Source organism: Colletotrichum lupini, chromosome 1, assembly GCF_023278565.1.
Source record: "Colletotrichum lupini chromosome 1, complete sequence".
Classification (NCBI taxonomy): domain Eukaryota; kingdom Fungi; phylum Ascomycota; class Sordariomycetes; order Glomerellales; family Glomerellaceae; genus Colletotrichum; species Colletotrichum lupini.
In genome coordinates, this window is record NC_064672.1 from 3,851,188 (window position 1) to 3,877,639 (window position 26,452).

Here is a 26,452-nt window from a genome sequence, read left to right on the forward strand (position 1 = left end):
ACCCTCAATTTTCGGCGCAACTTTGCTTTCAGGGCCAAATGGCGTATTTCGGTTTGTATTAAGCCAAGCTTCAGGGACCTTATGATTTTCCCAGCCGCAGTCAGGAAGCATGGGAGTATCTTCAGACTGGAAAGTTGAGAATGCCAGTCTCTTCATGGTTCTAATGCGAGCAGCTTATCGTTTCTTTCATCAGGAGTTAGGGGCAAAGCGCCAGTTTATACCCTCTTGTTGCACTTTATCCCACCTCTCGATAGGCAGTCAGTTCGGAAAAGGGAAATCAAACGCAAATTTGCTTATACGAAACATCAAAATAAGAATTGATTGCTTTTCCAGTCTGCCAAAATCCTTCTTCTGTCTTTGTGTCCGTGACATACCGACATTTCCTATCCGTTTTCCTCTTATCCCATGACCACATCTTCATCTTCCTGAACGTCCATGCTCTCTTGTTTTGCTGCAGACTTCTCCGCCTTGAGTATTCTTACCGCCGCCTCCGCGGCTTTAACCTTGACCTCGTCTCTAGAAATCCCACCGTCAACCTCGACAACGCACCGCTCGCCAACCATGACCTTGCACGAGAACCGCTTCTCACCATCTTCGACATCCTGCACGTCCAAAACGTACGTCACAGTCTTATTGTCCGCCAAATGACCCAACTCCTCCTTGGGATGCAACACATGCACGCCGTCTCTTAAAATGCGATCAAGGTACGCCAAGATCCCAAACCGCCCCACGACACCAGCGCAGACGTCCAGGTCCCCGGAGTCGACGTACACGGCGCCGAGAAGGGACTCGAATATATCAGAGTAGAACTTGCGCAGCTGCATGCGCGCCATGAGGGCCCAGGGGTACGTCGTGCCGCGCTCCATCGCCTCGACCATCTCGTCCCTGAGCGCGGCGTGCCGTTTCGTGACGTTGAGCTGCTCGAGGCCAATGGCGGGGGATTGGTGGCGCATAAACTTCCACAGGGGCAGCGCGAAGCGCGTGTGTTGCAGCTCGGGTCTCTTGTTGCCGCCGTCGGTCCCTGTTATGACGACCTCGTCCTGGATGACTGCTTGCTCTAGAGCAAGGAAGCCGAGAAAGTCGCCGTTGACCATTGCTGTCTTGAGGAGATGCATCGTCTGATGTGGGAGAGGAGGTTCGATGGAGAAGAGGCGGTTGACGATGATGTAGTCGAGGACGGAGTCGCCGATGAACTCGAGACGTTCCAGACAGCCCAGGGTGTTGCCGAGGCTGAAGGAGGCATGGGTCATGGACTGGATCAGCAGGGCCTTCTTTTTAAACTCGTAGCCTATGAGCTGCTCCAAGGGCTCAAGGGTAGACAGGAGTTGCACGCCAGAGGGAGCGACGTCGTAAAGGGCCTGTCTGCAGTCGTCTAGGGTCTTCCATTTGATCTGTTGGAGAAAGATAGACATGCACTTTAGTGCTTTAGGGAGACCGCCGTCAATCATCGAGGCCCCGATCAGTGCTTCGACGATATCTGCGAGCGTTTTGGTGGATATTTTCCTCGTGGTAGGCTCCTCGCCGTGCTGGAGCACGTCCTCCACGTAGATTGGCCGCCACTTCTGTCCCGTGAAGGGCTTGGTGAGGATGAATCTGTCGAGACCGTGCTTGATGGCCGCCTTGCAGAGGGTCGAATTTGCGACGATGGCGTCTTTCTTAAACGACAGGAGCCGTTCTGGCCAGTCCGGGTCTGGTCTCGTGTTAGCTCTAGAATTCGTGTACAGCTCGTCGGGTTACTGGAGATAGACTTACTCAGAGCGGCCACATTGATTGTGGCGGAGAACTTGAGAATAGAGTCGCCTAGAAACTCGATGCGTTCGTAATTTGTAGGTTCACACGCGCTTCCCGCGCTGATGGCTGTGACTACCAGAGACGGGTCAGAGATGGCGAGTGGCCTCAGCACGCCCATAGACAACTCTCGCGCCACCAGGTACGTCTCGATACGGTGCAAGATTGATGGTATAAGCACGCCGAACTGGGCATACTTGGCAGGGATGTTGTCCACCTTTGCCCACGACATGGGGTAGACTCGATTATACGGCTTGATGGTAGCTGGGCCGTGACTGGGATCGCTCTGTGGCCGATGAAGGAAGTCCGACCTACGGGACCACTTCTTGAGAGCCAGGTAAGGTTCATCCTCTGGGGCCTTTTCGAATTCGTAAAACATTTTCTGTACAGTTTCGGGTGCCGGCTTGCGGGGGATGACATTGTCGTACAGATATGGGGAACCAGTCTGGTCGCGAATGAAACAGGTCAGATCGTAGTCTGACATCGCCCCTGGGACAAAACCTTTGACGCCGATTTGATCGACGGACATATCTCCAGCACCAACTGCACTGAACCTCACAATCTGCTGGAGATCCGCCGAAACCCACCGGTGACCGTACGGCAGAGCAAGAAGTACAGCTGTGTCATCATTGCCGGTGAGCTTGTCAATGGGAAGCTGATGTCCAAACTCAATTGACCAGGTGACGTTGTAGTCCAGATGAATGGGTATCGTCTGCAACCCAGGGACCCATACGGGGATGACCATGTCGTACTCTCCCTGGATAACACCGTCCGAATCCTTGAGTAGGATCCGAGTTGCCCGCAAATTGTCGCCAACTTTCCAGGCCTTGGCGACTCCTATCCAGGCATTGAGTAAACCGTTGATCTGCAGGATAGCAGCTCTTTTGTCTATTCCGGGTACGAAGTCCTCCGGCTTGAAAGGCAGCAAGTTGTCGTTCACAAGTCCAGCCTTGTGCAGATTGCGATAGGCTTGAAACGCAGCGTCTTTCGTAGCATTTTGCTCTGATTTCCAAGCCAACTGACTCTCAGAGCTGCGGACCGAGGCCGGTAAGTAGCTCGGCAGGTGAACAGTGGCCCGCAAGTCCGGCGCGCCTTTTGTGTCCGTCTTGTCGATGATGTAGTCTGGCCGCCAGTCGATGAACTCTCCCGGGGAAAGTATCCGGCAAATATGGTCGAGATGCTGCTTTGCGTTATCAAGATCCAGAACAGCCCCTGTTTGTTCGATTTTGAAGATCATCTCCTTTGGCTCCTCAGCCTGCTCGATCTCTTGTAGATGTTCCAATTCTCTCTCTTGTTCTTCGTACTGGGCCTTCATCTCCGCCTCCAGGGTCTCCCACTCTTTCCCCAGTGGATTCGAGCTGTCAAGTAGCATGAGAAGCTTGGACTGCTTCTTTCGGGCCCGTCCGCGGCGTTGGATGAACGACTTGAGGTTCGGTGGGGTATCGAAACAGACAACCAAGTTGCAGGCCGGCACATCGATGCCTTCTTCTAGTACACTGGTGGCAACCAAAAGATTGCTCCTCCCGGATCGGAATTGGTGCAGTGACCGCTGATCTTCCACTCGAGAAAGGTCCCATATATCTTTCTTCTTGGCTTGAAACTGCGATGTGCCCATCATGGCCCCGATACGATATCGCTCTCGTAGCAAGCCATGCGATGTTAGCAGATGACATAGGACCGCAACAGTTGCTCTTTCTCTGGCGAATATGATGCCAATGGTGTCAGGTTTATACTGTAGCAATTGTTCAATGACAACGAACACCTTATCCGACAGGACAGCACGGCTGATGGTCTCTTTCGATGGACATTGGCAATCGACTTGACTGAGAACGTTGACGAGGTATTGTTTCTCTTCATCCTTCCATGTGTCAAGCCAGACGCTTTGGGCCTTGACTGCGGCTCTGAACCTTGAGATCACTTCCCAGACATAATACTCTGCAGCCCAAGGTCCAAGTTCGTTGAATATCTGATTCGCTTGCCGGCCAAAAGAAGTCATTTGGTTCTGGATGTACGTGTCGTGACTCTTGAGAACCGCAATGAGTTCACGCTGACTGCGATCTGTTCCCTCCGCTTGTAAGTGTCGAATGAAGGGATCTTCCGAGATATCGAGAGATTGTATAGCCATTCTCAAGCTTCGCAAGCTGTTGGGAATATCGTATTCGTTTCGATTTTGAAAGATTACGGATGCTAGCTCTGGCTTGTTGACAGCAGCAAGAAGGTCGTCTCGGTGCATCGTCGGGCTCTTGCAAACAGCGTCCAGCGTGGCCTCGAGGGTATTGATGCTTTCGACTTTGGAGCCAAAAGTCGGGCTTGCTGTTAGACCCAGGATATGGGGAGTAGGGAGGCCTTTCCGTTGTTCTTCATGGTAGAAGAGTGACATGATTTTGCTTCCCGGAGACTTCCCGATGCAATTATGAGCTATTTCGTACTGGTTAGCCTCTGCCCCTTTCTAAACCTCTAAACCACAAACCTTCGTCAAAGACTATCAGAGATAGCCTGGAAATAGGCACGAATGCGTGCGACATCGCGTCCAACAGGATTTGGTATGTCGACACAACCACGCGCACATTGAGAAGAACCGCATCCCAAGTTTGCTGGTCGGACCATGAGTCCACGTTATCGTCGCCACTGAGGAACTTTATCTGAACCTCTGGTATCTGGGTTTTGAGAACTTCGAACTGTTGGCTACAAAGCGATACCGTGGGAGCTAGAAACCAGACAATCTGTACAGTTAGCCTAGCAACAGAGATCCGTAATGGCCTTAACGCACCTTTTCGGACGTCGTTCTCTCCAATTCAGCTCTAATTCTCAGAACAGCTCTATAGAAGCTTCTATCAATGTCACGAAACTACGCTTGCTCGTAGGCAGTCCACTTACACTTGTGTTTTGCCACTACCTGTGTCCATCTATCAAGTGTTAATAACCCATGGTCTCTTTGGGACTGGATCCACAGGCTCGACGAGACTTACAGCAACAATAACGTTTTGCCGCATGCTCTCGACAAGCATTTCGGACTGGTAGGCCCTCGCATTCATGATGACCGAGTTGCCTGAGGCTGGCTCAGCTAGAGGCGAAGAGGCCTCATTGTTCAGGATCAACTCCTCGGCGGCTGTTGAGAGTGCCTCCTGGTTATGAGGCCCCAGGACCGGCACATTGGGAGGTACATCATCTTGCACAGGATCTGCACCCTCGCCGGAAGATGATGGTGAATGGCCAGTCATTGTTTGTATGGTTCTAGCGTGGACCTGAGGACCCAGTCCTAGGGTCCTGACCACGGTCCTGGGAAGCGCGGTACTTCGGGAGAATCCAAGTAAGCCAAGAACAGGTACACCAGCACGCTCAAAGTACCGGAGTACAATGACTAGAATCGCCCGGCAGTGGGGTGGTCGGTATGAGTCAAAAAATGTAGGTAAGGTTAAATGACGCGGCTCAAAACGGAAAATAGACCAAAAGTTCGTGTGACGCGGGGACCAGGACTCATGGGGCTCGATGCACAGAACTCTGGTGCGTCTGCGGATACAACCTCCGTGTATTCGAACACGTAGAACTTGCCTAGTGCAATGGGTGCGATGCATGCGTGACTCGGCGATAAGTGCCTGATTGCTGACCTGGATTTGGCGATGATGCCGTAGTGAAGGCAGAAAAGTCTATGAGAGGTTGGGGTCCCTGCCAAGAATCACGTCGTAGTGGGTGCCTGGAGGGCGTTCGGGAACATGTTGCCGCTTGTTTGCTTCTTTTCTCGTTGCACATGAGTAGGGAGGAAAATTGAGACCTCGAGGCAACACGTAGTCGTGGCATGCTATCCATATTTGCACTCGCAAGCCAACACGCACTGCAACAGGTCGGTTCTGTTGAGTTCAGGGACTCTGCAGGAGGCCAGCGGCCCACATCTGCGGAGGACGTATACCACTTCGCAACGCAGTTACGCATCGTACCAAAAGAATCATTGTGGCGCTTGTAGAGTGAACTTTTGAACTGAGAAACAGGGATCAAGAGAAGGCGATGGAACGAACGACAGCCTTGGGCCTCGGGTACCCCCGTTCTGATTTCGAGAAGTCGAAGTTTTGCTCCGTATGGCAGCCCCGATTTGCTTGATGTGTCCAGCATAGAAAGTGTTCAAGGTAAATCAGGAAGAACAAAGTAAGACTCGGACGAAAGAGAGAGCGATCTGACATCGGTCCCCGACCAATCAATTTAAGAACTCCCCACCAGGATTTGGAAGATCAGGTACCTATCTTGAATCTTCCGGTAATCCGTCGTGACGGATAATTAATCACTGGCCTGGAGTCCTGACCAACAGCTGTCATTTAGGCTCGCTCATGCTCCAAGAGTTTCCACAGTCACCCGCACTCACCCCGGCTTGAGTGTGAGACTAATCCAACCGGGGCCGATGCCGAATTTATCGGTCTTGATTCACCGGAACCCGAGGCCTACTTAGCCACCCGTCCGGACTTTGATTACATCCAGCATTGTACATGCAGCTAGCTGACGCCTCCAGGAAAACGTGCGTCAGTGCCTTGCCAAGCCGAGAACAGGAACATCTTTGCTTATGAAAGCAACGCGGCATCGGCTTCGGATCGTGGACCAGGCGTTAACTTGAGAGTCTGCTGCCTCCTGGGGTCCTACTAAGTACATCAGGCCATTCAAGGTACTACTCATCTACCTGGATTGCCAGTCTGTGTCTCTATTGGAGTCGATCTGGCTTGCAACCTCAACTCCAGTCTTTGAATGCTACCCTGCTCTTCAATTGAGAGCACGGTGGCGAAGTGCAGCAAAAACTGGGTCATTCGGGCCTGCGTCTCTAATGCAATACTCTTGTTTGAACTTTTGTTCGATTTTATTCACATGACGCTGAAAAAAATACGTAGCCGCATGTTGCAGATCACCTCTTGATCCGCAGAAGTCCTAGAAATTGAAGGTTCTCCGTTGAAGTCTGCTTTGACTTGCTTGGTTGAGTCGCAATGCTGTGCCTACCAGGTGCGATTAGCTTAATGCAAGGCCCTGCTACTCGCATGCGGCTTACTTCTCCTCAACCAGTCTAGACAACAGTAGACCACCGCACGAAAGTGTCATCTGCCCGATTGTTAGGCAATCGAGGCACACCTGGTGACCGGTCCTAAAATACCTTCAAGCGGGACTATCAGGCGACTATGTAGGTTGTTGCGGCACAGTAACTGGCGGGCGGTTTCAGATCGCGGTAAGCCAATGAACTGGCTGCCAGAGGCGGCCGACTGTCGCCAGCGATTCTTTTTTTACTTCGGTAGTGGCCATCTTGCAGCTGTTGCCTGATATATGGCTCCATCCAAGTCTTTGATCAAGATTTCTGCCATCGATAATTACCAAACGACGCCGCATTGTCAGTCAAGTTCCTTTACCAATATCTGCAGTCCGGGGCAACGGTGGTGACAGCTTGCATCTTTCCCTGCGAAGAGAACTCGCCAGTCGTGGCCAGTCTATCAAGATGCCCAATCACATATGCAACGTATCTCGTCATGTCGTCATTGCAGGTCATCCATTGAGTCTAGAGCTCGGGCTTTTCGTGTCCCCATGTCTCTATGCTATTCTATGATACAAGGTAAGACCGTCCTAGCCATTGCGCAAATTACAAGTTCGTAAGATAGTCCTCAATCTCCTGAGGGCTGAGCTTTCTGAAGCGAGGGCCCTTGGCACCCTCAACACCCTCGATACCGAGCAGGTGGTCTGCCGGAGGTCCGATGATGCCTATACTCCCAGTTAGACGCATTCTTGACGACACACTTTGAATACTTACCAATCTCAATGGTATCTCCATTCATCTCTCCCTCGATGGTCTCCTTGAGTGTGAGCAACGCAATGTGCACGGCGTCCTCAAGCTCCAAGCCCTCCGTGTATCTCTTCTCCAGGAACGTCTTCGCAGACGTAGCGCTCTTGCCAATCGCCGTCGCCTTCCACGGGAAGTAACTGCCAGAGGGATCGACCTGGTACAGCATGGGTCCACCCTTCAGAGTACCTCCGGTCTTGCCTGTGGGCTTCTTCTCCTCGCCTTCCTTGGTCTCGGTCTCGTCCTCAGGCAAAATACCCTCATCCCAGCCAGCAATCAGCAAGCTGACGCCGTAAGGTCGGACACCACCAGACTGAGTAGCCTCCTGCATGACACGGGCAACATCCTGCACCAATATCCGCGTAGGCGGGTATTCGTTGTAGATGCGCTTATAGCCCGTGTGCGATACCTTGCGAGCCTTGTCCACCAATATTCTGTAGTCGGGACCCATGCCTGAGTACACCATACCGATGTCGGGGGTGACGAGACTGATCTTGGACAGCGAGCTAGGGTCGGCAAGGGGCGATGATGACTTCTTCTCGGTCGCAAGGACGATACCGTTGGTGGCTTTCGAGGGGTTAGCATAGGTTGAGGAAGGAGGGGCAAGTCAACTTGCCTTTGATACCGAGGGCGGTGACACCCTGATTGACGGCGTTCAGAGCATATTCTAGATGAATGTCAGTCCTGCGATTCGAGCGTTCGTTCCGTTCCTGAAGTTGGGAGATATTGGCCGGTGGGGGTTGTGTTGGAGCATACCGATCTGAACCAGCTTGCCGCTGTAATCGATTAGCATGCGGACGTCATAGGTTAGAAAGCTTATAAAATTACCTGGGCGAGAACGTCGTCAGGGAGAAAGAGTAACGGTCGGCCATTGCTTGATTATTTGATCGTGTAGTCGAGATGTGATGTCAAGTACAGTGGTCGGGGAGGATGGGGGGTGGGTTGGCTGCGGTCAAACGAGGTGAGGCTGCCAGAGCCCAGGTACGAAGCTCTCCCTCCCAGGCAACTCGCGCCGCGTCAAGCTGCCAGACGCCGGGCGCCGCTCGGGAACCAGCAGCACGTGACATCGCCGGCTCAGGTGTTGATCCGGGTCATACTGCTGACGTAACCGGGAGGCGCTGGAAGCTATGACCACCTGAAGAAAGCTCACAATAAAGTGCCTGGTGCTGGAATATTCTTTTTTGCTCTTCGTTTGTCCTGTGCTCTCCCAAAGATCCTATTCGCTTGGCGCAGCCTCTCCGACAGGCACAGCACTCCGAAAGGACAGATCAGGCTTTCATATTGCCTACGCTAATTCTTGTCATGTAGGCGCTGCTGCACTTGGTCAAGTTAGGCCAAGCTTCCAACCCCGAGCCAGCCGGTCTTTCACTGCAAGTCTTCTATTGCTTCTCTTCCTCTCACAGCACAGAGTTACTCTACTCGCGCAATACGGAAAGCCTCATGCTTTGAAGACGCATCAAATCCCAACGTCTACAGCAATCAATTTTTACTGTTCGTCATGGATGCTGCGAAGCCTCAGTGGAATTGGCCATCTGACCTTCCTACGGGAGGCCCAACGCCCAAAAGCCATTCTGAAGCCGACCTACCCGAGAAGACAGAGCCTATCAAGTCTGAGGACAATGGGCAACAGGACAGAGACCAACCCCAGGAGCAACCTCATTCCCCGCCCAAGCAAAGATACTATGGGCCGCGAACATGTCGCATCTGCTTCGAGTCGGTTCATCCTACATTCGAAGAGCCAAGTGTCATGAGCGGCTTCATGAACTCACGTCCACGACCTGTTTACAAATCCGATGATCCCGACTCTGGACGACTTATCTCACCATGCAAGTGCAAGGGGTCTCAACGCTATGTCCACGAAGGGTGCTTGCAAGCTTGGAGGTATGCCGACTCGACAGCTACGCGGAACTTCTTCGCATGTCCCACCTGCAGCTATTCATACAAGCTGGAGCGATTATCCTGGGCGAATCGTCTGCAAGGAACCTTTGCGCAAATAGTACTAACTATCCTCATCTTCATCGTTTCGGTCTTCATTCTGGGCTTCATTGCGGATCCAATATTGAACTTGTGGACCGATCCCATGGGCGCAATCGCGGATATGGCGGCGAATGTTCTTGACGACATCGAAGCAATTCACGAGCCTGTCCCTGAGATGGGTGCGGAGCCTGGAACATGGCTGGAACACTTCCTCAAAGGCTTTTTTTCTCTTGGACTGCTTGGGTTTGTGAAGTCTCTCTTCGCTATGTCACCCGTCCAATGGTGGAACTTGAGGTCCAGCGGTATCCTTAGTACTTCTGGACGTCGAGGAGGGACTGGTCGCGCGCGTGTCGAGAACATCAACTTGGGCTTGGTTGTCATTGGTGCCGCGACCTTTCTGTGGGGAGTCTGGAAGGGCGTGAGAAAGTTCAGTGCTTCAGCTCTACAGCGTGCGAGCGACAGAGTCTTCGATGTGGGTGGTGACGATGATGAGGATGAAGATATCAAGGAAGACTGACATAGGTCGGAATGTGGAGAAACGCAAACATTCTTTATCACTCGAGAGACGGAACGCCTGTAGCGCCATGTGTCACGATGCCACCCGCACACTCTTAAGTTGCCTCGAAGATTCTCTTCCATATCGTGTCAACTAGTCTGTGTGCGGAGAATAAGTCCCTGCTCTGTCTTTGAATTGAGCCGTTTTGGTCAGATTCACTTTGGACGAGCAGGCGACATCAACCTGCCATCAATCAACCAACATTCTGTTGGCTGACCATGCCGACGACAACTCTCAACATCCTTTGAGTTGGCAAACGCGCAGGCTGATACACATATGTCTCATGGCTTTATCAATGGCTTAGCCTGAAATTTTGGTAGTGATGAAAGACATGAATAAACTTCAATGTGTCACATTTTCGTTGCTAGTTACTGATGATGAACCGCATGTACAGTGAGAATTTGCAAGGAAGCATCAGTTCGAGTATCGGGTATTTCTTTTAAACAACTGAATCTTATTAATCTAGCAATCTACGCCTCATGGTCAGCGTTACAGGACCCCGCATAGAGCATTAGGTTTGACGTTGTTTTGGTAGTGGGGAACCAGCACAACCCTTGACAGGAGGGGCCCAGGGGACCCAGGGATCGCCCGACCGGACAATAATACCACCGACGGGGCCAATGATTGATGGTTTTCGGCGCGGTCCAGATCTAATCCCAAAGTGGACCTCGAATTTAACGAAGCCATAGTATCGAGTTCGTGTTCACCAGCCTGTACATTGACCGGCCGTCCTCGCCCTTGCACCACTGCTTCCCTTGCAACCCTTTCGCTTTCCAGAGTGTCGCCCAGACTTCTCGAGGCCCGGACGTGATGCGCCTCTTTGGATGACGCCCTGCGAATACCCCGACGATCTTTGATTCCGACATTCCATCACCCTTCCTCCCTCCTTTCTGTGCCAAGCCTCTAGTCGCAACGGCCACAGTCAGCGTCTTCTCTCGTGTTCGAACACCGACGAAATTTGTCCTTAAACGCCCGCCATTTCCGGGACATCGAGGCGTCGCATTTCGACGCTGGTCCAGCCGCGACAATTCTCTCGATCGTTGGCCGACGAGTTCTCCCTTTGAACTAATCTCCTAATTCGACACGATGCATTTCGCATACCCACCACGAAAGAGCTCGAACCCGCCTCCCTTCAAGGCGAGATCCTCCAGAATACCACCGGTTCTTCGATGCAGTAGGCTCAAGGTCATCGCGGCAGGCGCTCTTGTATTCTTCGGCTTCATATACCTTCTCTCTGGAGCCTTCAAGTCACCTAGCGGCCCTCGACCACCCTCTGGTGACCCACCAGCGGTAATAGTGACGGTGCTGGATGAGGACAACTTCAGCAATAAATATCTCGCAAGCATTCGCGACAACAGGAAACAATATGCGCAGCTACATGGTAGGCTTTCACTGGTTCTTCTTTGTACTGCACATGCTAATAGCTCTGGTCTTAGGTTATGAGGTGATGTTCGTGAAAGCGGGCGATTACGATCTGAACGGATCTCCATCATCATGGAACAAAGTGGTGTCACTGAGGCATGCGATGACAAAGTTTCCGGAAGCCAGATGGTTCTGGTACCTCGACCAAGACGCTTACATCATGGACCCGGAGACGTCTCTAGAGAATCTGGTGTTGAAGTCGGACAGGCTTGATACTTTGATGGCCAGGGATCACCCGGTCGTCCCCCCTGACAGCATCATCAAAACATTCCCTCATCTCAAAGGCGACGACATCGATTTCGTGGTCACGCAAGACAGAGAGGGTCTTTCTTCGAGCAGCTTCTTCGTCCGGAATGGCGACTGGGCGAAGTTCTTCATCGACACCTGGTTTGACCCTCTGTACCGCAGCTACAACTTCCAGAAGGCTGAGGGTCATGCTTTGGTAAGTCCCTTCCTTTTTGCCTCTTGTTTTTGCGTCTGAGCCAGATCTAACCGTTGCCTTAGGAACACATTGTACAATGGCATCCTACTATCCTTTCGAAGCTCGCCATTGTGCCCCAGAAGACATTCAACTCCTACAATCGATATGATAAGGGAGAGATCTACAAGGACGGCCACTTTGTTGTCCGCGCAGCTGGTTGCACAAACACTGGAGAGCGGGCTTGCGACGAGGAGCTAAGCAGCTTCAAGACGAAGTGGCAGGCGGCCTTCAAGGCGCAGTAGACGGAGGGCTAGAAGAGAGCAATGCTTGTCCTCGCTAGAGGAGGACCAACGCACAGGGAAGCTCCAGGCGTTATATTCCCCAGGAAGCATGAACTCGGCATTTCAAGTGTACAAGAGCTGGACGAGGGCGTTTATTTGGGTTTGGGGAGACCATCTCATGAAGGAATTTTGTACGGGGGCTAATGACAGATGGTCAAGATCCTCGGAGGCTACCCGGTTGCATGAGCTTCTCGCACGGCGCTCATGAGGGTTGTTATGTTTTTTCTCTCTTGATACTTTCGAGATGATGACTCGTTTTGACGACCGAAGGCTTGCGTCTTCTTGTGTTTTGTATACCATACCGATAGACATTGGCCATCCTGCCACAGCGCGGATGCTAACACGGACTTTGTTCGCAAATCTCCATACCATTGATAAGCAATTGTTCTTGGCCGCGATCAAAAATGCAAGATCGTCTCCACTTGGCCAACTTGTCTCCATGAGGATCACCGGCTGCCCGTTACTTGCAAGACAAGTTGGACAGGGAAGGCGACCTCACATCAACCAATAAAAAAGAGTCTAGGCGCAAGTTGTTGGTTGTCGATGCACGTCTGCGATTCGGCTGCAAGGCTGTCGTTCGCTAAGATCGAATTTCCAGGCAGCGCCTGGGATCCGCTTGGATCCCTCGGACGTGAACACTGTCGATGTGACGTGGTCGAGGCAAAGCGCATGGCCACTTTGTCGGAGCTTACTCACTAGGACACTGGTTGACCTTTGGCAATAGGGGCATTGTGCGACTCGAGTTCAAGCCCAAAATTGCTTGCTGTTCGGCATTTCTATTCAGCAGTGTCAGCACTTATGCGAAGAGAGTGATGATGATGACACTCAATGGTTGGAAATGCGACTTCTAGGTGTGTCCGGGGACATTGGATCAAGCCGGGTAACGGGCGTCCGCGGGCCCGATTGCCCCGCTATAGTGGATCTTTTCGCTCCGGGGCAGTCCGCGGACGGACAGAGTTGAATGACCTTCCAAGGTTGCTTTGACAGATAACGCCCCAGACTTATGCTCTAAGCATGGAAATTTCTTGTAAAACAAGGTCACACTTCTCTTTGAAGAAGAGGAGTCAAGGTAGCAATAGAAGGCTGGCGATCTGGACGCAAAGTCATGCGTGCATCAGACAAGCTACCCAATCGGCCGAGTCTGAAGGTCCTCGGTTCGCGTGGAAAATGTCGTCAGGTATCAGCCACGGCGATAAGATGACGGGCACGTCGCGCGGTGCGGACTGCCCTCTTTGGGTTGGGACTTTGTAGGTGGTGTTCATCTTTGGCCGCTCCACCTCGACACTGACACCTCACGTTGGGGAAGACCTAGCCACTGCTCGCCTACATAGGAGGAAGCCATCGATTCATTGTGAATCCTACCTTGTTAGTCAAGGTCGCTTCCCCAATTAGACGACGCGGGCATGAGACGTCAAGCTTAAATGCAGGACCCCCTGTCTCTGTGACTTGCCTGAAAGGTTCGTGGATGATACTGCCTGCATCCAGGTGGACGCGGGCAACCATGGGAAACAGGGCTCCTCTTGCTTGGAGTGGCGCATGTGACAGACCGGATGGCGGCAATGCTCCCCAGAGAGAAGCAGCGCTCCAGAAGTCCAAAAGGTACTCCGCTATCTTCGCTGCACCGACAGGGGTAAACGGCGCTAAGAAATAATCAAGAAGACGCCATGCCCCACGATTTTCTGCTCCTCGGGCTCCAGCCGTTGGCTCTGCTTACCACAGCACTTGCACAGCAAAGACCCTCCAACCTCTGCTTCCTTGACCCCGGTCGCCGGTGATGCTCTTGCTGTGGCGTTGTTAATGTCGGAACCTTCCAAAGTTCCAGCTCCTAGCCTTGATCTTCGTCCCGTCCCCCAGTCTCTAAATCTTTCTTTCCCTCTCTTGAGCCCCCTCGTTCGCATTCTCTTCTACTCCACGTATTTATAAATTGGAATTCGCATCCACCCGGGTTGCTCTCCCTCTTCCACGATTCCCACCTCCATTGCTTGCTTGTCGCGAATCGTAACACCCCACTGTGCCGAGCTACAACAACGGCAGCAGACAAGATGCCCGGCAGCTCCCGCATTCCCGCAAGCTTGCGCGAAGGACTGAACCAAGTCAAGCGTAGTCGGCAGGCGAGTCCATTGTTGGTCCTGAACCTCGACTTGTGAGTTTCCAATGCTTCCATCTTTCCACTTCGGTATCTTTCCCGAAGTAACCTCGGCATCGGCTAACCTCGAGAACCCCGGCCCGTAGGTTGCGCAACATTATCTTCTTCCTCTTCGTCTGGCGATGGACGCGCAAGACGTTTCTGAAGCTCAAGGGCCGCGGCCTGATTGGCAGCATTGTCGAGATCTACATTGATATCCGTAGAGTTCTGTATGGTTACTTCCTGCGCGCCCCCGGTGTCCGCGGCCAGGTCCAGAAACAGGTCAACGAGACCATGGCGAAACTGCAGACCAAGATGATCCCCGCGAACCTCACCCGATACCTGACCCTACCCAAGGAGGGCTGGTCCGAAGACGACGTCCGGAAGGAGCTTGATACTCTGGCGAACATGGACCACACGAGATGGGAGGATGGCTTTGTCTCTGGCGCCGTCTACCACGGCGAGGACGAGCTGTTGAAGCTGCAGACTGAGGCGTTTGGCAAGTTCACCGTCGCGAACCCCATTCATCCGGACGTCTTCCCAGGCGTGAGGAAGATGGAGGCTGAGGTTGTTTCCATGGTTCTGTCCATGTTCAACGCTCCTCCCGGCGCTGCCGGTGCCACCACCAGTGGTGGTACTGACAGTATCTTGTCGGCTTGCCTCGGCGCGCGCCAAAGAGGATACTTTGAGAAGGGTATTACTGAGCCTGAGATGTACGTTTTCTCCGTGGGGCTATGTCATTGTGATCTTTCTTACTGACACGCACTAGGATCTTGCCCGAAACCGCTCATACTGCGTTCCGCAAGGCCGGTGACTACTTCAAGATCAAGATCCACTACGTCTCCTGCCCTGCGCCCAATTACCAAGTCGATGTCCGTGCCGTCTCCCGCCTGATCAACAGCAACACAGTTCTGTTGGTTGGCTCCGCACCGAACTTCCCTCACGGCATCATTGATGATATCAGCGCTCTATCCAAGTTGGCTATCAAGAAGAAGCTGTGCCTCCACGTCGACTGCTGTCTCGGTTCCTTCATGGTCCCCTTCTTGGACAAGGCAGGTTTTGAGACCGAGCTCTTTGATTTCCGTCTCAAGGGCGTCACGAGCATCAGCTGCGACACCCACAAGTATGGATTTGCGCCCAAAGGTAACTCTACAGTTTTGTACAGGTCCGCAGAACTCCGCAAATACCAGTACTACGTGTCGCCAGATTGGTCTGGCGGTGTGTACGGTTCGCCTGGTATGGCCGGTTCGCGTCCAGGTGCCCTGATTGCCGGTTGCTGGGCTAGTTTGATGAAGGTCGGTGAGGCTGGTTACATTGACGCTTGTGTCAAGATCGTCGGCACTACCAAGAAAATCATTGAGAAGATTCGCGAGACACCAGCGCTTGACAACGAGTTGGAGATCTTGGGCAAGCCTCTGGTGTCCGTTGTTGCCTTCACCGCCAAGAATCTCAATGTTTACGACATTGCTGACGGCATGTCAGAGAAGGGCTGGCACTTGAACGCTCTTCAGAACCCTCCTGCAATCCACGTCGCCGTCACTCTTCCAATTACCAAGGTCTACGAGAAGTTGTTGGCCGACCTTGAGGCCGTTGTCGAGGCCGAGAAGGAAAAGGAGAGAGTTCGCGCTGTTGAGGGTAAGGGTGTCAAGGGCAAGGCCGTCGGTGACTCGGCTGCTTTGTATGGCGTTGCCGGATCCCTGCCGAACAAGAGCGTGGTTGTTGATTTGGCCAACGGTTTCTTGGATTTGTTGTACAAAGCATGAAGGAAGCAGAAAATCGGTTGGGAGTTTTGTAAGTGCATTAGCTGGCGAGCATTCGATCAGGACTCGGGTTCGACAAAACCCCAGTAACATATAACGGTGTAACATATCTATCTATTCAGCGTCTCTATTTGTCTCTCACCGATATCGCTCCCACTTTGCTCTGCTGACCGCACGAAGCTTACCGAGCTAATGGGGATTGGCTCGCTGGAACTATGTTGCGTCCGGCTCGAGGATCGGGACGGGGCGAACGGGACCCCCACATGTTCAAGACATGAACGAGTGCGTTCGATCGGAGCTTTCCTCTCTCACGGATCGAGTTGTCTCAATTTCTATCGGGTATTTTTTTTTTATCTTCACGGGCGGTTAGGGTTGTCTCAGGACTACCGCTCTGACCGCGATTCGCCAGCAAACGCGAGTGCAGAAGACTAAATCGAAGACATTGGCTGCCAATATCGGAATCAATAGATCGCGACTAAAAATGGCCTGCCGTGCGGACATGCGAACCATTTTCTATCAAAAATCTCGGTGGGCGCCTTGCCGCGGACGGCCAACGGGACATCCGGAGCGTCACGGCCCAATTCCGGGGGGCCACCCATGGTATCGTTCTTTGTCTCCTGCACTTACATGCAGCATCCCACACCGCACTATCGAAAGTTTCCTCATCCGCATCACATCTAAAGAGCCCTCACCCCTTCAAGCCGCGTCTCAAGTCGAGGCCTGTGGTCTTATCGGGGACCGCTTGGTGGCACCGCAACCAAACTCCAAGAAAAACTCTAGGGATGGGATGTCCGCGCTGACTGCCGGCTCAGGGCCAACGAGCAAACATGGCGTCGCCTGACTTGGATTGTCCAACGCGATTCAAGCTAAGATATCTTGGGCGACACGGGAACCATGACTTGGGGCACAGCAGTTCGAAACGACGGGAATAATGATATTTTGGTCTAGTTTCCATCCCAGGCGTAAACTTTCAGCTTCCCGAACGCGTGTGGCCTCAAGATCGAAACCCTCCCGATGTCATCGCATCCTCTGGCGACGGCTACATCCTGGACACCCTGACGTGGGGGAATCCCACCAGACGACTTCCTTTTTCATCTCAGCTTCCTTCGGTGACGCATCGAAACGCTACCGATGTGCCGTGTACCAGGCCATGACATTACCATGCAGACAACTTTGCGGCCCAATGAGACAGGGATGGGCCTCGTTGGAGAGACGGTGCACAGCAGGAAAAGGGCAACTTTGTGGCCTCTACGTTGCCTTCGCCCGACTACTTTGTACGAGCTACCACCACGTATACACAGCCTGCTGATTTCCTTTTCTCTCGCATCTATTATGCTAATTTCTCCCTCCTATCTCCTGAGTGAGGGGAACACCACATTCTTATCCCTCGCATTTTGAAAATGCACTTTTCCGCATCGCCCATGCCGCTCGTGGTGTTGCCTCCGTGATCGACCCTTTCATACCTTCGTGCTGCACCTTATCAATCCACCTGACGCGAGGGGGAATAGATGTCAACATCTCATTGGGGAGCCCTCTCAAGTGTCCCATCGGCGTCCGAGGAGGGTATGGGTCTATAACTATTCCCGCCTTTTCTGCTGTCTATTTCACCGTCGCTTCGGTCTGCCACTTTTCGTCGTCTACTTGCTCGGTATATACGGCTACCCTTTCTATCGCGCCAACAGCCCAATCGCTCTGGTTCCATCCAATCTTACACAGTCCTTGTTATTTGCCATCGTACAAAACGATCTAGTCTGAGCTTTGCGGAATTTCGCATGCTGTGGCAGACGGCATATCCAATAACAATAACATCGGCAACCGGCAACCGGCCATGACTACCACCCCGACTGGCAAGGCCATGCGGCCACGGCTGAACACCACAACGAACTGGTCCCTGCCGAGAGATCAGGCGGGCCTCCCGGATCCGGAAGAGCTTTCCCCGCTGTCACCAAGGCGGGCTGCTGGGGAGTACGGCTGGGGACAACAAAAGGGGAGCCATGGTCACGGAAACCGGGTGGATGAGCAGCAGCAACCGCAGCAGCAGCAGGGTTCGGAGAGCTTGATTATAGAGACGCTCACTTCGAAACCTCGCGATAGTCTTGGTGGCATGCCGTCTGACATGATGGAGGAGTTGAGGAAGATTATCAAAGAAGAAGGTCAGTTACATCGAGTTCTATATCTTAAAAGTTGAAGTTTACTGATGATGTTGTCCAGTTGCCCAAGTCGCTCAAGTCGCTCAACTGAAGACAAATGAGACCGGCACCCCCGTCGACGCAGTTCGGTTCCCCCCCTTATCTAGTCAGAATTCCTCCTTCACGCCGGCGTACCCCAGCCCGCCCCCTTCCATTATCGACACATTCGGCGCCTCCAAGAACTCATCGCCACGAGATCGCAGTCCGGAGCTCGCACACGCAAAGCCTTCATCGGCGCCTCCTCCTCCGCCTCAGCAACCGTCGCCGCCAACGTCGGTTCCCGTGCCTGCGCTTCAGTCCACTCCGCCCATCAGCCCACAGCAAAGGGGGGTTCACTTTAGAAAGAGGGCATCACCAGTCATTCATTGTCAACCGCGTGTTGAAACGGACAATGAAGACGAGGTCTCGCCGACTGCTCCTACGTCGCCGCGAGTTGAGTTGAGTAGTGTTGACAAGGCGTGGGGTGTGCTGTTTGACTCGGAGGGGTATCCTACCAACCGACTGAACAGCGTGCTCAGGGGCCTCGCTAATTTTATGGTACACCATCTCCCGCCCTCTTCATAAGTTTCTTTGCGGCTAACATGAACCTCAGGTTACGGAGTTTGGGTCGCCAGACACACTCGTCGTTACTCCTGATAAGATGCTGATGCTGTACACCAAATACAAAGTCGAGCCTGAGAGGTTCCGATATGAAGGTAATCAGCCTTCTCATTCAAACTCCGTAAACAGCTGCTGACCCTTCACCAGACATCTTCAAGTCTCGGTCCAAAGACGCATTGGAGCGAATCGAATTCTTGTACCAAGATCTAGACTGCCAATACCACCTCGTCCAGGCCGCACCTAGATCTCACCCCAACATCCCCGGCCTAACCCCCGCAGGCTTCGCGAAATGGATGATCAGCAACATCCTCGCCTACCCAGACCCGGAAGCCAGGCGTCTACACGCCATCATGACCGCCCTCCCCATCAACGCCGACGGGCCCCTCCTCAACGGCAAACCAGAGAGACTCCCCAGACAGCTATCACGGCATCTCTTCCCAGAGACCCACGATATGAAGGTCCGCAAGATCATCGACGAGGCCATGTGGGACTGCCTCGAGGACGTCGCGCCGCCCCTGCCATCCATCCCGAAATCTCGACCGGCTCCACCGCCCCAGGACGTGACCAGGCTCCCCGAGGCCAACACGCACACCCGCCGGTCCGGAAGCGACCTCCCCAAGCGCCCCGCATCCCTGCCGCACCGATCCAGGACATACGACCGCGGCGCTCACCGCGTCGAGCCGCACCCGGCACGTCTCCCGCGCGCCAACTCGGACGCGGGCGTTTCCTTGCCTAGACATCGTGACTTGCCTCCCCCTCCAGTCGGACGGCACTCGACTTCCTCTCAACGACAGCGAAGCCCGCCGCCGACGAATAGGTATACCGCGTCGCTTCCCTCCATCTCGCAGCACCACGCCAGCGGCGGTGGCGGCGCCGCGTCGCCTTCGCCTTCGTCGTATGATATTCGCGGCGGGGCTGATGCTAATTACGGGGTGTATTCTGGTCGGGACAGGGACGGGCATCGCGGTTCAGAGTCGAGGGATGAGTCGCCGCGGTCTCCAGGGAATGGAAGGCGCGGCGGCGGCGGTGGTGATAGGGGTCCTACGTGGGAGGACGTGTATAGTCGAAAGGGGTCTGCTGGGGGGAGGGGGTCGAGCGTTGATGGGGGATCTCATCGGTCGTTCCGGTGATTCGTTTCATGGATACGTTTTTGTCTGTTCAAAGACGGAAGGTTGTATTCGGGGGTTCACTGATGATGGATGGAAAAAACAAAGGGGGGGGGGGGGGGGGAGGTGAATGAAGATATGACAGTAACGACTTATGCCATTCTGTTTTGTGGGTGGATGTTTGGATGAAGTTTCTGGGCCAGTTCAGTTTGATTTGAAGTTGAATGTAGGATGGGCTGTATGACCTGCAGACGGCTGTGTCTTTGCAACGTAGCGTTGGTTAGGTTTCTTGTTATAAAAGTCTATTTACTGATATCTCGTTCAACGATTTTACCAGATGTCATCTCGACATGCCGGGTCAAAGGTCTTCAGAGTGATAACATTCAATAAAATGCTATACGCACTTATACTGCTATGGTTGTCTATGAGTCAAATGTGTACCCATATCTTCCGCATCTTGTATAAGGGTTGATACTCTGTGGCACTAGGCTGAACGCTTGGAGAGAGACGACTCTGGTTGTTCTTTTCTTCATCTAGGTCCGTGAGGTGGTGGAAAGTCCCTGAGCCACTGCCACATTTGTCTTGGAGAAAGACAATTTGGTGATGCGGAAACTTTCTTCCGGACGAGGACATTCCCGAATTTCTAGCCATATCAACCTGTCCATTCCCACCTGGCGAAAGAGGGATTCTTTTGAGCAAAAACATACACCCAGGTAGGATTACAGTACACCTCAAACTTATGTTGAAAACTAACGAGGTAAAAAGAAAAAGAAAAAGGAAAGGATGTAGGGAGGGGGATAACTGACCTTATAATTCACGCCCCTGCCCAGATTCGAACAGCGCGCCCCTCGGGCCAGCACGGCTTCATTGGAGTATTTGTTTTAACATCTCTGCGTCAGAGTGTAAACCACCCGGCCAATCCGGATGGGTGCTGGTGACAGTAACACGCGTTTGGGTGGAACATATACCCTCGGTTGATGCCTCAAGGAAGGAAGGAAGGAAGGGTGGGGGGTCCGGCGACTGAGGCTCACCTACCTCTTTGGGGAGAATGAGCGAAATGTGGTCTGCAAGTACAGATTACGCCACCATGAAATCTCGGTCGTGTCTTCTTTTGAGTCCAGTCTGGATCAGTCTCTGTCTCTCACGCTCGCGCTGTTATCGTTGAAGATGTTGATAGAAATTAACACGCCGAGGAGATCCGTCTGCTCAAGCAAGGACTCGGATTGTGATTATCTGTCTTCACACACGGTTTCGAGGCATGGTATTGCTAGCTCGCCTCCATGAGAATTTGGACCTCTCTGGCATTGAGCCACTCCTTCATGTTTCCACCATCTCTTGAGCTGTAATGGTGTCATGATGATTAGGTTCCTAAGTCTTTCAACCAGGGGTAAGGAATTGGACTTGTTCTCGTCTCGTAAGCAGGACCCCATAAGTTCAACGCCACCTAGCCGCACTTGTAACTCACGAAGTCCAATACTGGATGTCCTCAACGACAAGGTACCTAGGAAAAGCAATACCATTCTTTCCAAGTTTCTTCGGCAACTAGGAACTCACACAAGGTATGTCTCCTCCGTCAGTTTCATGAGAAGAATGGCCTTGGACCTTCAAAGTCCGAAAGCATCGTCATCAGTATCAACCCTTCCGTACATATGGTAGCCTCCATGTGTCCCTTTTCCTCGTGGAGCTTACCGAAGAATTGGAACGAAGCTAGATTTCACAACCAATTTATATCTATATTGTTCTGGATATCCTATATACAGGCACTTATCCTGCCCGCTTGGTTGACTCCGTTGATCGAGGTAAACCGCCATAGCCGTACATCATGGTCTCCTCAACAGGGTCTCAAATGTTTTCGTTCAAATTGCCCCAGTACGGCGGAATGTCATGAGGCGCCTGCCTCATCTCGAGCATGTTCATATGCGGCCTTGAACCGTTGTATTATAGAACCTTCCGCGCCAAACTTTCCACAATGATAGTCTCCCACGCCGTTGCGAAACCTACTCAACTCATGGGACCTGTGCAGACTAGGTCATACACACCTCTCTGGATACTCAGGTATCGATCCATGGTATATAAACAAGGACATCAGCCCAAAATAACTTCCAAGAATGCTATGGTGCATCCCACTCTATACACATACAAATCCGCCTGTTTACTTCTCTCCATTCCAAATCAATCGTCGTTTCCACCACACACTTGATGTGGTCAGGTCTGGACTCCTGTTACCTACTACAATCCTACCGAAATATCCATTTACAATGGCCACCAAGTTCGCCATCCGTCTGCACAACCGCTACACAACTCTCAAGGCCAAAGCCAAGGGACTTCGTGTCGGCAGCTATAGCAGCAACAGCAGCAGCAGAAACGGCGGCCAGGAACAGTGCCTCTGGTGTAGGATCCTCAGACGCAAAATCCCTGAGCCCCTTGTGAGGAACGCAGACATTCACGACTGGATGTCCTCGAACGAGACCCTTGTCGACCACCAGCCAGAGGTGCAAGTAACCCAAGACCTCAGCGGCACCTTCAACCCCGGAGAGAGATTCCCCTTCCGTGAAGGCGCTGTTGTTCGCCTCTCAACTAGGTCCGACGCACCCTCCAGCGTCTACTCTTCAGATGAGACCTGCGATGGCAGCGAACACAGCATCGGCAGCGTTGGCGACGACGACGACGACGACGACTGGTCCACGGTCGACTCCTTCGACGAAGAAGAAGAGGAAACCTTCTACGACGCAGAAGATGGTGTCCCAAGGCCAACCAGGGACATGGTGCCCCTGCCGTCGACGTACTCCCCCTTCGCGTCAGACCTTCCCAGTCTCCCGTCCGCGTACTGCAACCTTTGGGCGTTCTAGAAGAGCAGACCCAGAATTCCTTCAGTCCTCAAAGTCGTGGAATCTTGCATGAGCAGCGAGGGCAAATGGCGGTATGGAGTGACCGCACAGCGGACACCGTGCCGTCACTTCGTCGCCTTCCCACGATCCGCCGTCGTCGTCAAACTCTTCCACCTCCATCTCTTCAACCTCATGATCTGAGATTGACTGGCGTTGAGCATCATTAACACCATCACCATCACCACCGCCATCGTCTTCCACGATGGCCGTATCAATCTTCCACTGTCGGAGAACGTCATCCTGCTTGCGGAACATGACAGAGATGTCCCGCCCCACACCTGGCCCAGCCTCACTACCACTGGCGGCCAAATTCGCAACGCAGACATTCATAAGTTGCAGATTCCACTTATGACCAGCCGGAAAGAACTTCTTCATCGTTGGAAGCAAGATCTCTGTCGTCAGTCGTTCCGCCAAGGAATCAGGTGTCTCCTTTGTGTTGAAGACAAAGTTAGGAATAGGCTGGGATCGGGAAATACGTTGAAAATCCGGATGCGAATGCCACGACGTCCCTTGTGGCGCATCAGAAGAAGGCCATTGCCGAACGGACAGTCTTAGTGTCTTGGGGTGCGCAATCCATCTCTGACTGCCCGGCTCGACCGAGTCGTCGTTGTTGTCGTCTGTCAGGAGATCGGTCCGCATCCGCCGGATGAGAGAAGCAGATATCTTGCGTAGCTCGCCTTCAATCTGACTCATGCTCTCCAATCCTTTGTACGTGTCCTCAATGCTAATCTGTGACGGCACATCGCTCGCGTCCTTGACCTCCGTATCGTCGACTCCGTGTAAGAGGCCCCATACCCTTTCTCCAACACCTCGTTCAGAACCAGGACCACCGAGTAGCTTCTCCAGTGCGTCGGGCGAAGTCTGCTCGTGGGTCCGCACGTCGTAGACTTTTAGTGGTGACGTCTCCCTGTCGGCGTCGTCGGGTCCCAGGGGCGTCGCGAGGTACTTTTCCTCAAGCGCGCGCGACGTCTTGAAGCCGATGCCGGGGACTTTTCTAACTGAATGCGCATCCATGAACTCGGTGACAACAGCATCGTCGAAAGACATCAGAGTCGTCTGGTTACGCGGCTTGTTTACACTCCCCACGAGCTTGCTGAGCAGCTTGTTGGTCGATATCCCGACCGAAGCCGTGAAGCCAAAGTCCTCCTCGAGCTTCATGCGCAGATGGAAGGCCAGGTGGCTCGCCAGAAGCAGGCGAACGTAGGCAGGGTTGTTGAGATCTCCCGTACCAGGTGTCTTTCCATATACGCAGCCCGCAACTTTGGTCAAGTCACATGGGAACCCCTTTTCTGGATCCTTCTTGGAAAGGTGGAAGAATGACTCTGATAGCGAAGCCCGGTTGAGACAGAACATGTTGTAGTTGATAATATCCGTGACGTCTGTCCATAGTCAGCCAACTTGACCCTTTTCCCGCGGTTTTAAGGTGCAAAAGCACACACACCCATGAAAACTTCATCGAACCCCAACCTCTCCGCCTTGCGGTTCCACGAGTAGCCTCTCATGAAGCCGAAAAGCTTCTTGCTCGTGTCTCGAAAGGGCGTCAGGTCCTCACCCTCAATAATGACGAGATTTGGGCAGAGCCGCTTGGCTTCCGTGATGAGCATGAGCTTCCTGACCCCTTGCTTGCGGGCGACGTAGTTGCACGTGGCCAGGATGTTCTTCTGCTTCACTCCCAAGGGCAGCGCCTTTAGCCGAGGGTCCCGGTTCTCAAAAACCGAGGCGTAGAAGCAGTCATAGTCCTAGGGAAAGAATTAATGAATGGAACATCATGCTTCCAATATCGAGAGGTTGAAATTTGGCAACAGAAAAGGTGCATTCTTGTTGCTTGTGAATTTGAGGGTTGACGAACAAAGTGGAGTATGATACGATCATCCCTTCGTCTCGGTGCCCGTTTTCTGGGCAGCTCCATGATTTTCGACTTGACTTTGGCTATGGTCCATGAGAGTACCTAGCCTCTCTTCGGTCGGTGCACGCCTTACGGGTGAATCAACTCGATGCGTGTGTGACCCCCACCGCCTCCGATCCTCTCGGGCGTTGTTTGGTCGCTTTGACAGAAACGGGGTAATGATCCGGGGATTGGGGGCGTGTGGTGTCAGTTGTGAACGGTGCGGCCTGGGCAGAAAAGCACGGGGGCGCACGGGATAAACGGTCGCTTATCTCACGCCCCGAGTCGCCCGACCCGACAGGTACGGATTGTCCACACGACACCGGCGGCCGCTTCCGAAGGGCAGAAGGTAACGCCGGTAGTGCCTTGCCCAGTGAGGTAAAGGTATGGACAACTCATTTACCTACTTTCCGTCGGACTTTCCAACGCATGACTTGCTGCCCATCTCGCCTTCCATTCTACCGTGAACTGCTGCAACGTGCCAGAAACTGCATCGTTCCGGGTAGGCAACGACCCAAACGTCTCTCTGAAGAATGGAAGTACAAGAAGTGCATTTAGTTTCCCGCCTGCGCTTCTCGGCGCTGCAGATATCTCCAAACAACCAGTCACATCACTCTTCTGATGCATGTCGACTCTTACAGAACCTCTCTGAAACCGCGCTTGTCGACATCCGATCAACATGCATAGCTGATGCCAACAACTTTGCCTACTAAACTTACCTCGGCGCATCAACTGTCGCCCTACTTTCGGATGCCCAGATGGGCGTTTCCGAACCACTGTCACCAAAATCATTGGACGCCTTCTGGCATCCCAAACTGCCAAAGATACGCTCAGTCGTCCGAAATGTTCCAGCCACCCGATCTCTTTCGCACTTGCTTGCCCGCCTGCCTACATACTTGCCTACCTACCTACCTAAAACTTTGCGCTATACACGCATCGCGCGCCCGCCGCCGACGACGCCGCCGCCGTCCACCCTCCGCCAACCACCTCACCTACTACCGCACACCTACCCAAGTACACGACGACGAATCGCTCGAAGGCCCATCCCGAACGTATGACAGCTAACCAAGACCGCCCCAAAACAAGGGAAGAGGGTCCCCTCTTCCGCTGCACGACACCCAGCCCGCCAGCCCACCGCTTCCCAAAAAGCGACCCTCTCCCTACTAATAAGGTAGCTTCTCAGAGGAAAGCGTAAAGCGTTCACCCCCAGTGCCCCCCCCCCCCCCAATTCCTCTTCATGCCTAGCCAACGAGAAGCCGTCCATCTCGCATGACAACCCATCCGTAAGCTCACGTAGCCCACACCACCTCCACTACCTACCTTCCCTTCCCACTCCCGAACTACAGACTCCAACCGTAAGAAGGTAGGGGACCTTTCCAAAGCCACCACAGGCCCGATAGCTGGAGAGTCAAAGAGGGTCACGAGCAAAATTTCAGTGTGGTATCTCAGGGTAGCCTCTGCGTTGGTCGAAGGGGAGGGGAATAGGCAGATTGTTGAACCACGCCGCCGCCGCCGCCGCCTCGCGCGCGGACTGAAGCAGTTGAAGAATAATAAGAACCCCGCTTTCCACCATCGTCTGCCTTCCTCTCCCCTC

General features: G+C 53.1%; 7 protein-coding genes across 7 annotated transcripts; 5 read left to right on the forward strand and 2 right to left on the reverse strand.

The window, feature by feature from the left end:
• Nucleotides 1–398: 398 nt before the first annotated feature.
• On the reverse strand, nucleotides 399–8,460 carry CLUP02_01116 (RNase3 domain-containing protein; the record flags this gene model as incomplete). The annotated part of the gene is made up of 21 exons (XM_049280158.1): nucleotides 399–1,690; nucleotides 1,753–4,206; nucleotides 4,259–4,511; nucleotides 4,559–4,589; nucleotides 4,666–4,694; nucleotides 4,758–5,149; nucleotides 5,236–5,340; nucleotides 5,397–5,878; nucleotides 6,143–6,195; nucleotides 6,250–6,273; nucleotides 6,322–6,410; nucleotides 6,452–6,612; nucleotides 6,675–6,758; nucleotides 6,812–6,861; nucleotides 6,938–7,073; nucleotides 7,164–7,274; nucleotides 7,395–7,509; nucleotides 7,559–8,155; nucleotides 8,214–8,255; nucleotides 8,345–8,364; nucleotides 8,417–8,460. The coding sequence occupies 21 exons, from the start codon at nucleotides 8,458–8,460 to the stop codon at nucleotides 399–401; spliced, it is 6,564 nt and encodes a 2,187-aa protein (XP_049136115.1).
• A 626-nt stretch (nucleotides 8,461–9,086) lies between these two features.
• CLUP02_01117 (uncharacterized protein) lies at nucleotides 9,087–10,082 on the forward strand (the record flags this gene model as incomplete). Its single annotated transcript, XM_049280159.1, has 1 exon — nucleotides 9,087–10,082. One exon carries the CDS (start codon nucleotides 9,087–9,089, stop codon nucleotides 10,080–10,082), a length of 996 nt encoding a protein of 331 aa, XP_049136116.1.
• Nucleotides 10,083–11,207: 1,125 nt separating this feature from the next.
• CLUP02_01118 (galactosyl transferase GMA12/MNN10 family protein) lies at nucleotides 11,208–12,266 on the forward strand (the record flags this gene model as incomplete). Its single annotated transcript, XM_049280160.1, has 3 exons — nucleotides 11,208–11,502; nucleotides 11,558–11,985; nucleotides 12,048–12,266. 3 exons carry the CDS (start codon nucleotides 11,208–11,210, stop codon nucleotides 12,264–12,266), a joined length of 942 nt encoding a protein of 313 aa, XP_049136117.1.
• Nucleotides 12,267–14,347: 2,081 nt separating this feature from the next.
• On the forward strand, nucleotides 14,348–20,109 carry CLUP02_01119 (uncharacterized protein; the record flags this gene model as incomplete). The annotated part of the gene is made up of 15 exons (XM_049280161.1): nucleotides 14,348–14,448; nucleotides 14,538–15,143; nucleotides 15,200–16,164; nucleotides 16,254–16,291; nucleotides 16,371–16,472; nucleotides 16,659–16,759; nucleotides 16,824–16,935; nucleotides 17,003–17,039; nucleotides 17,151–17,330; nucleotides 17,379–17,481; nucleotides 17,556–17,808; nucleotides 17,941–18,343; nucleotides 18,402–18,916; nucleotides 18,972–19,074; nucleotides 19,127–20,109. The coding sequence occupies 15 exons, from the start codon at nucleotides 14,348–14,350 to the stop codon at nucleotides 20,107–20,109; spliced, it is 4,602 nt and encodes a 1,533-aa protein (XP_049136118.1).
• Nucleotides 20,110–22,343: 2,234 nt separating this feature from the next.
• Nucleotides 22,344–22,934, forward strand: CLUP02_01120 (uncharacterized protein; the record flags this gene model as incomplete). The annotated part of the gene is made up of 1 exon (XM_049280162.1): nucleotides 22,344–22,934. The coding sequence occupies one exon, from the start codon at nucleotides 22,344–22,346 to the stop codon at nucleotides 22,932–22,934; it is 591 nt and encodes a 196-aa protein (XP_049136119.1).
• Nucleotides 22,935–22,955: 21 nt separating this feature from the next.
• CLUP02_01121 (impB/mucB/samB family protein) lies at nucleotides 22,956–24,882 on the reverse strand (the record flags this gene model as incomplete). The annotated part of the gene is made up of 3 exons (XM_049280163.1): nucleotides 22,956–24,352; nucleotides 24,415–24,712; nucleotides 24,823–24,882. The coding sequence occupies 3 exons, from the start codon at nucleotides 24,880–24,882 to the stop codon at nucleotides 22,956–22,958; spliced, it is 1,755 nt and encodes a 584-aa protein (XP_049136120.1).
• Nucleotides 24,883–25,391: 509 nt separating this feature from the next.
• Nucleotides 25,392–25,571, forward strand: CLUP02_01122 (uncharacterized protein; the record flags this gene model as incomplete). The annotated part of the gene is made up of 1 exon (XM_049280164.1): nucleotides 25,392–25,571. The coding sequence occupies one exon, from the start codon at nucleotides 25,392–25,394 to the stop codon at nucleotides 25,569–25,571; it is 180 nt and encodes a 59-aa protein (XP_049136121.1).
• Between the last annotated feature and the right edge of the window lie 881 nt (nucleotides 25,572–26,452).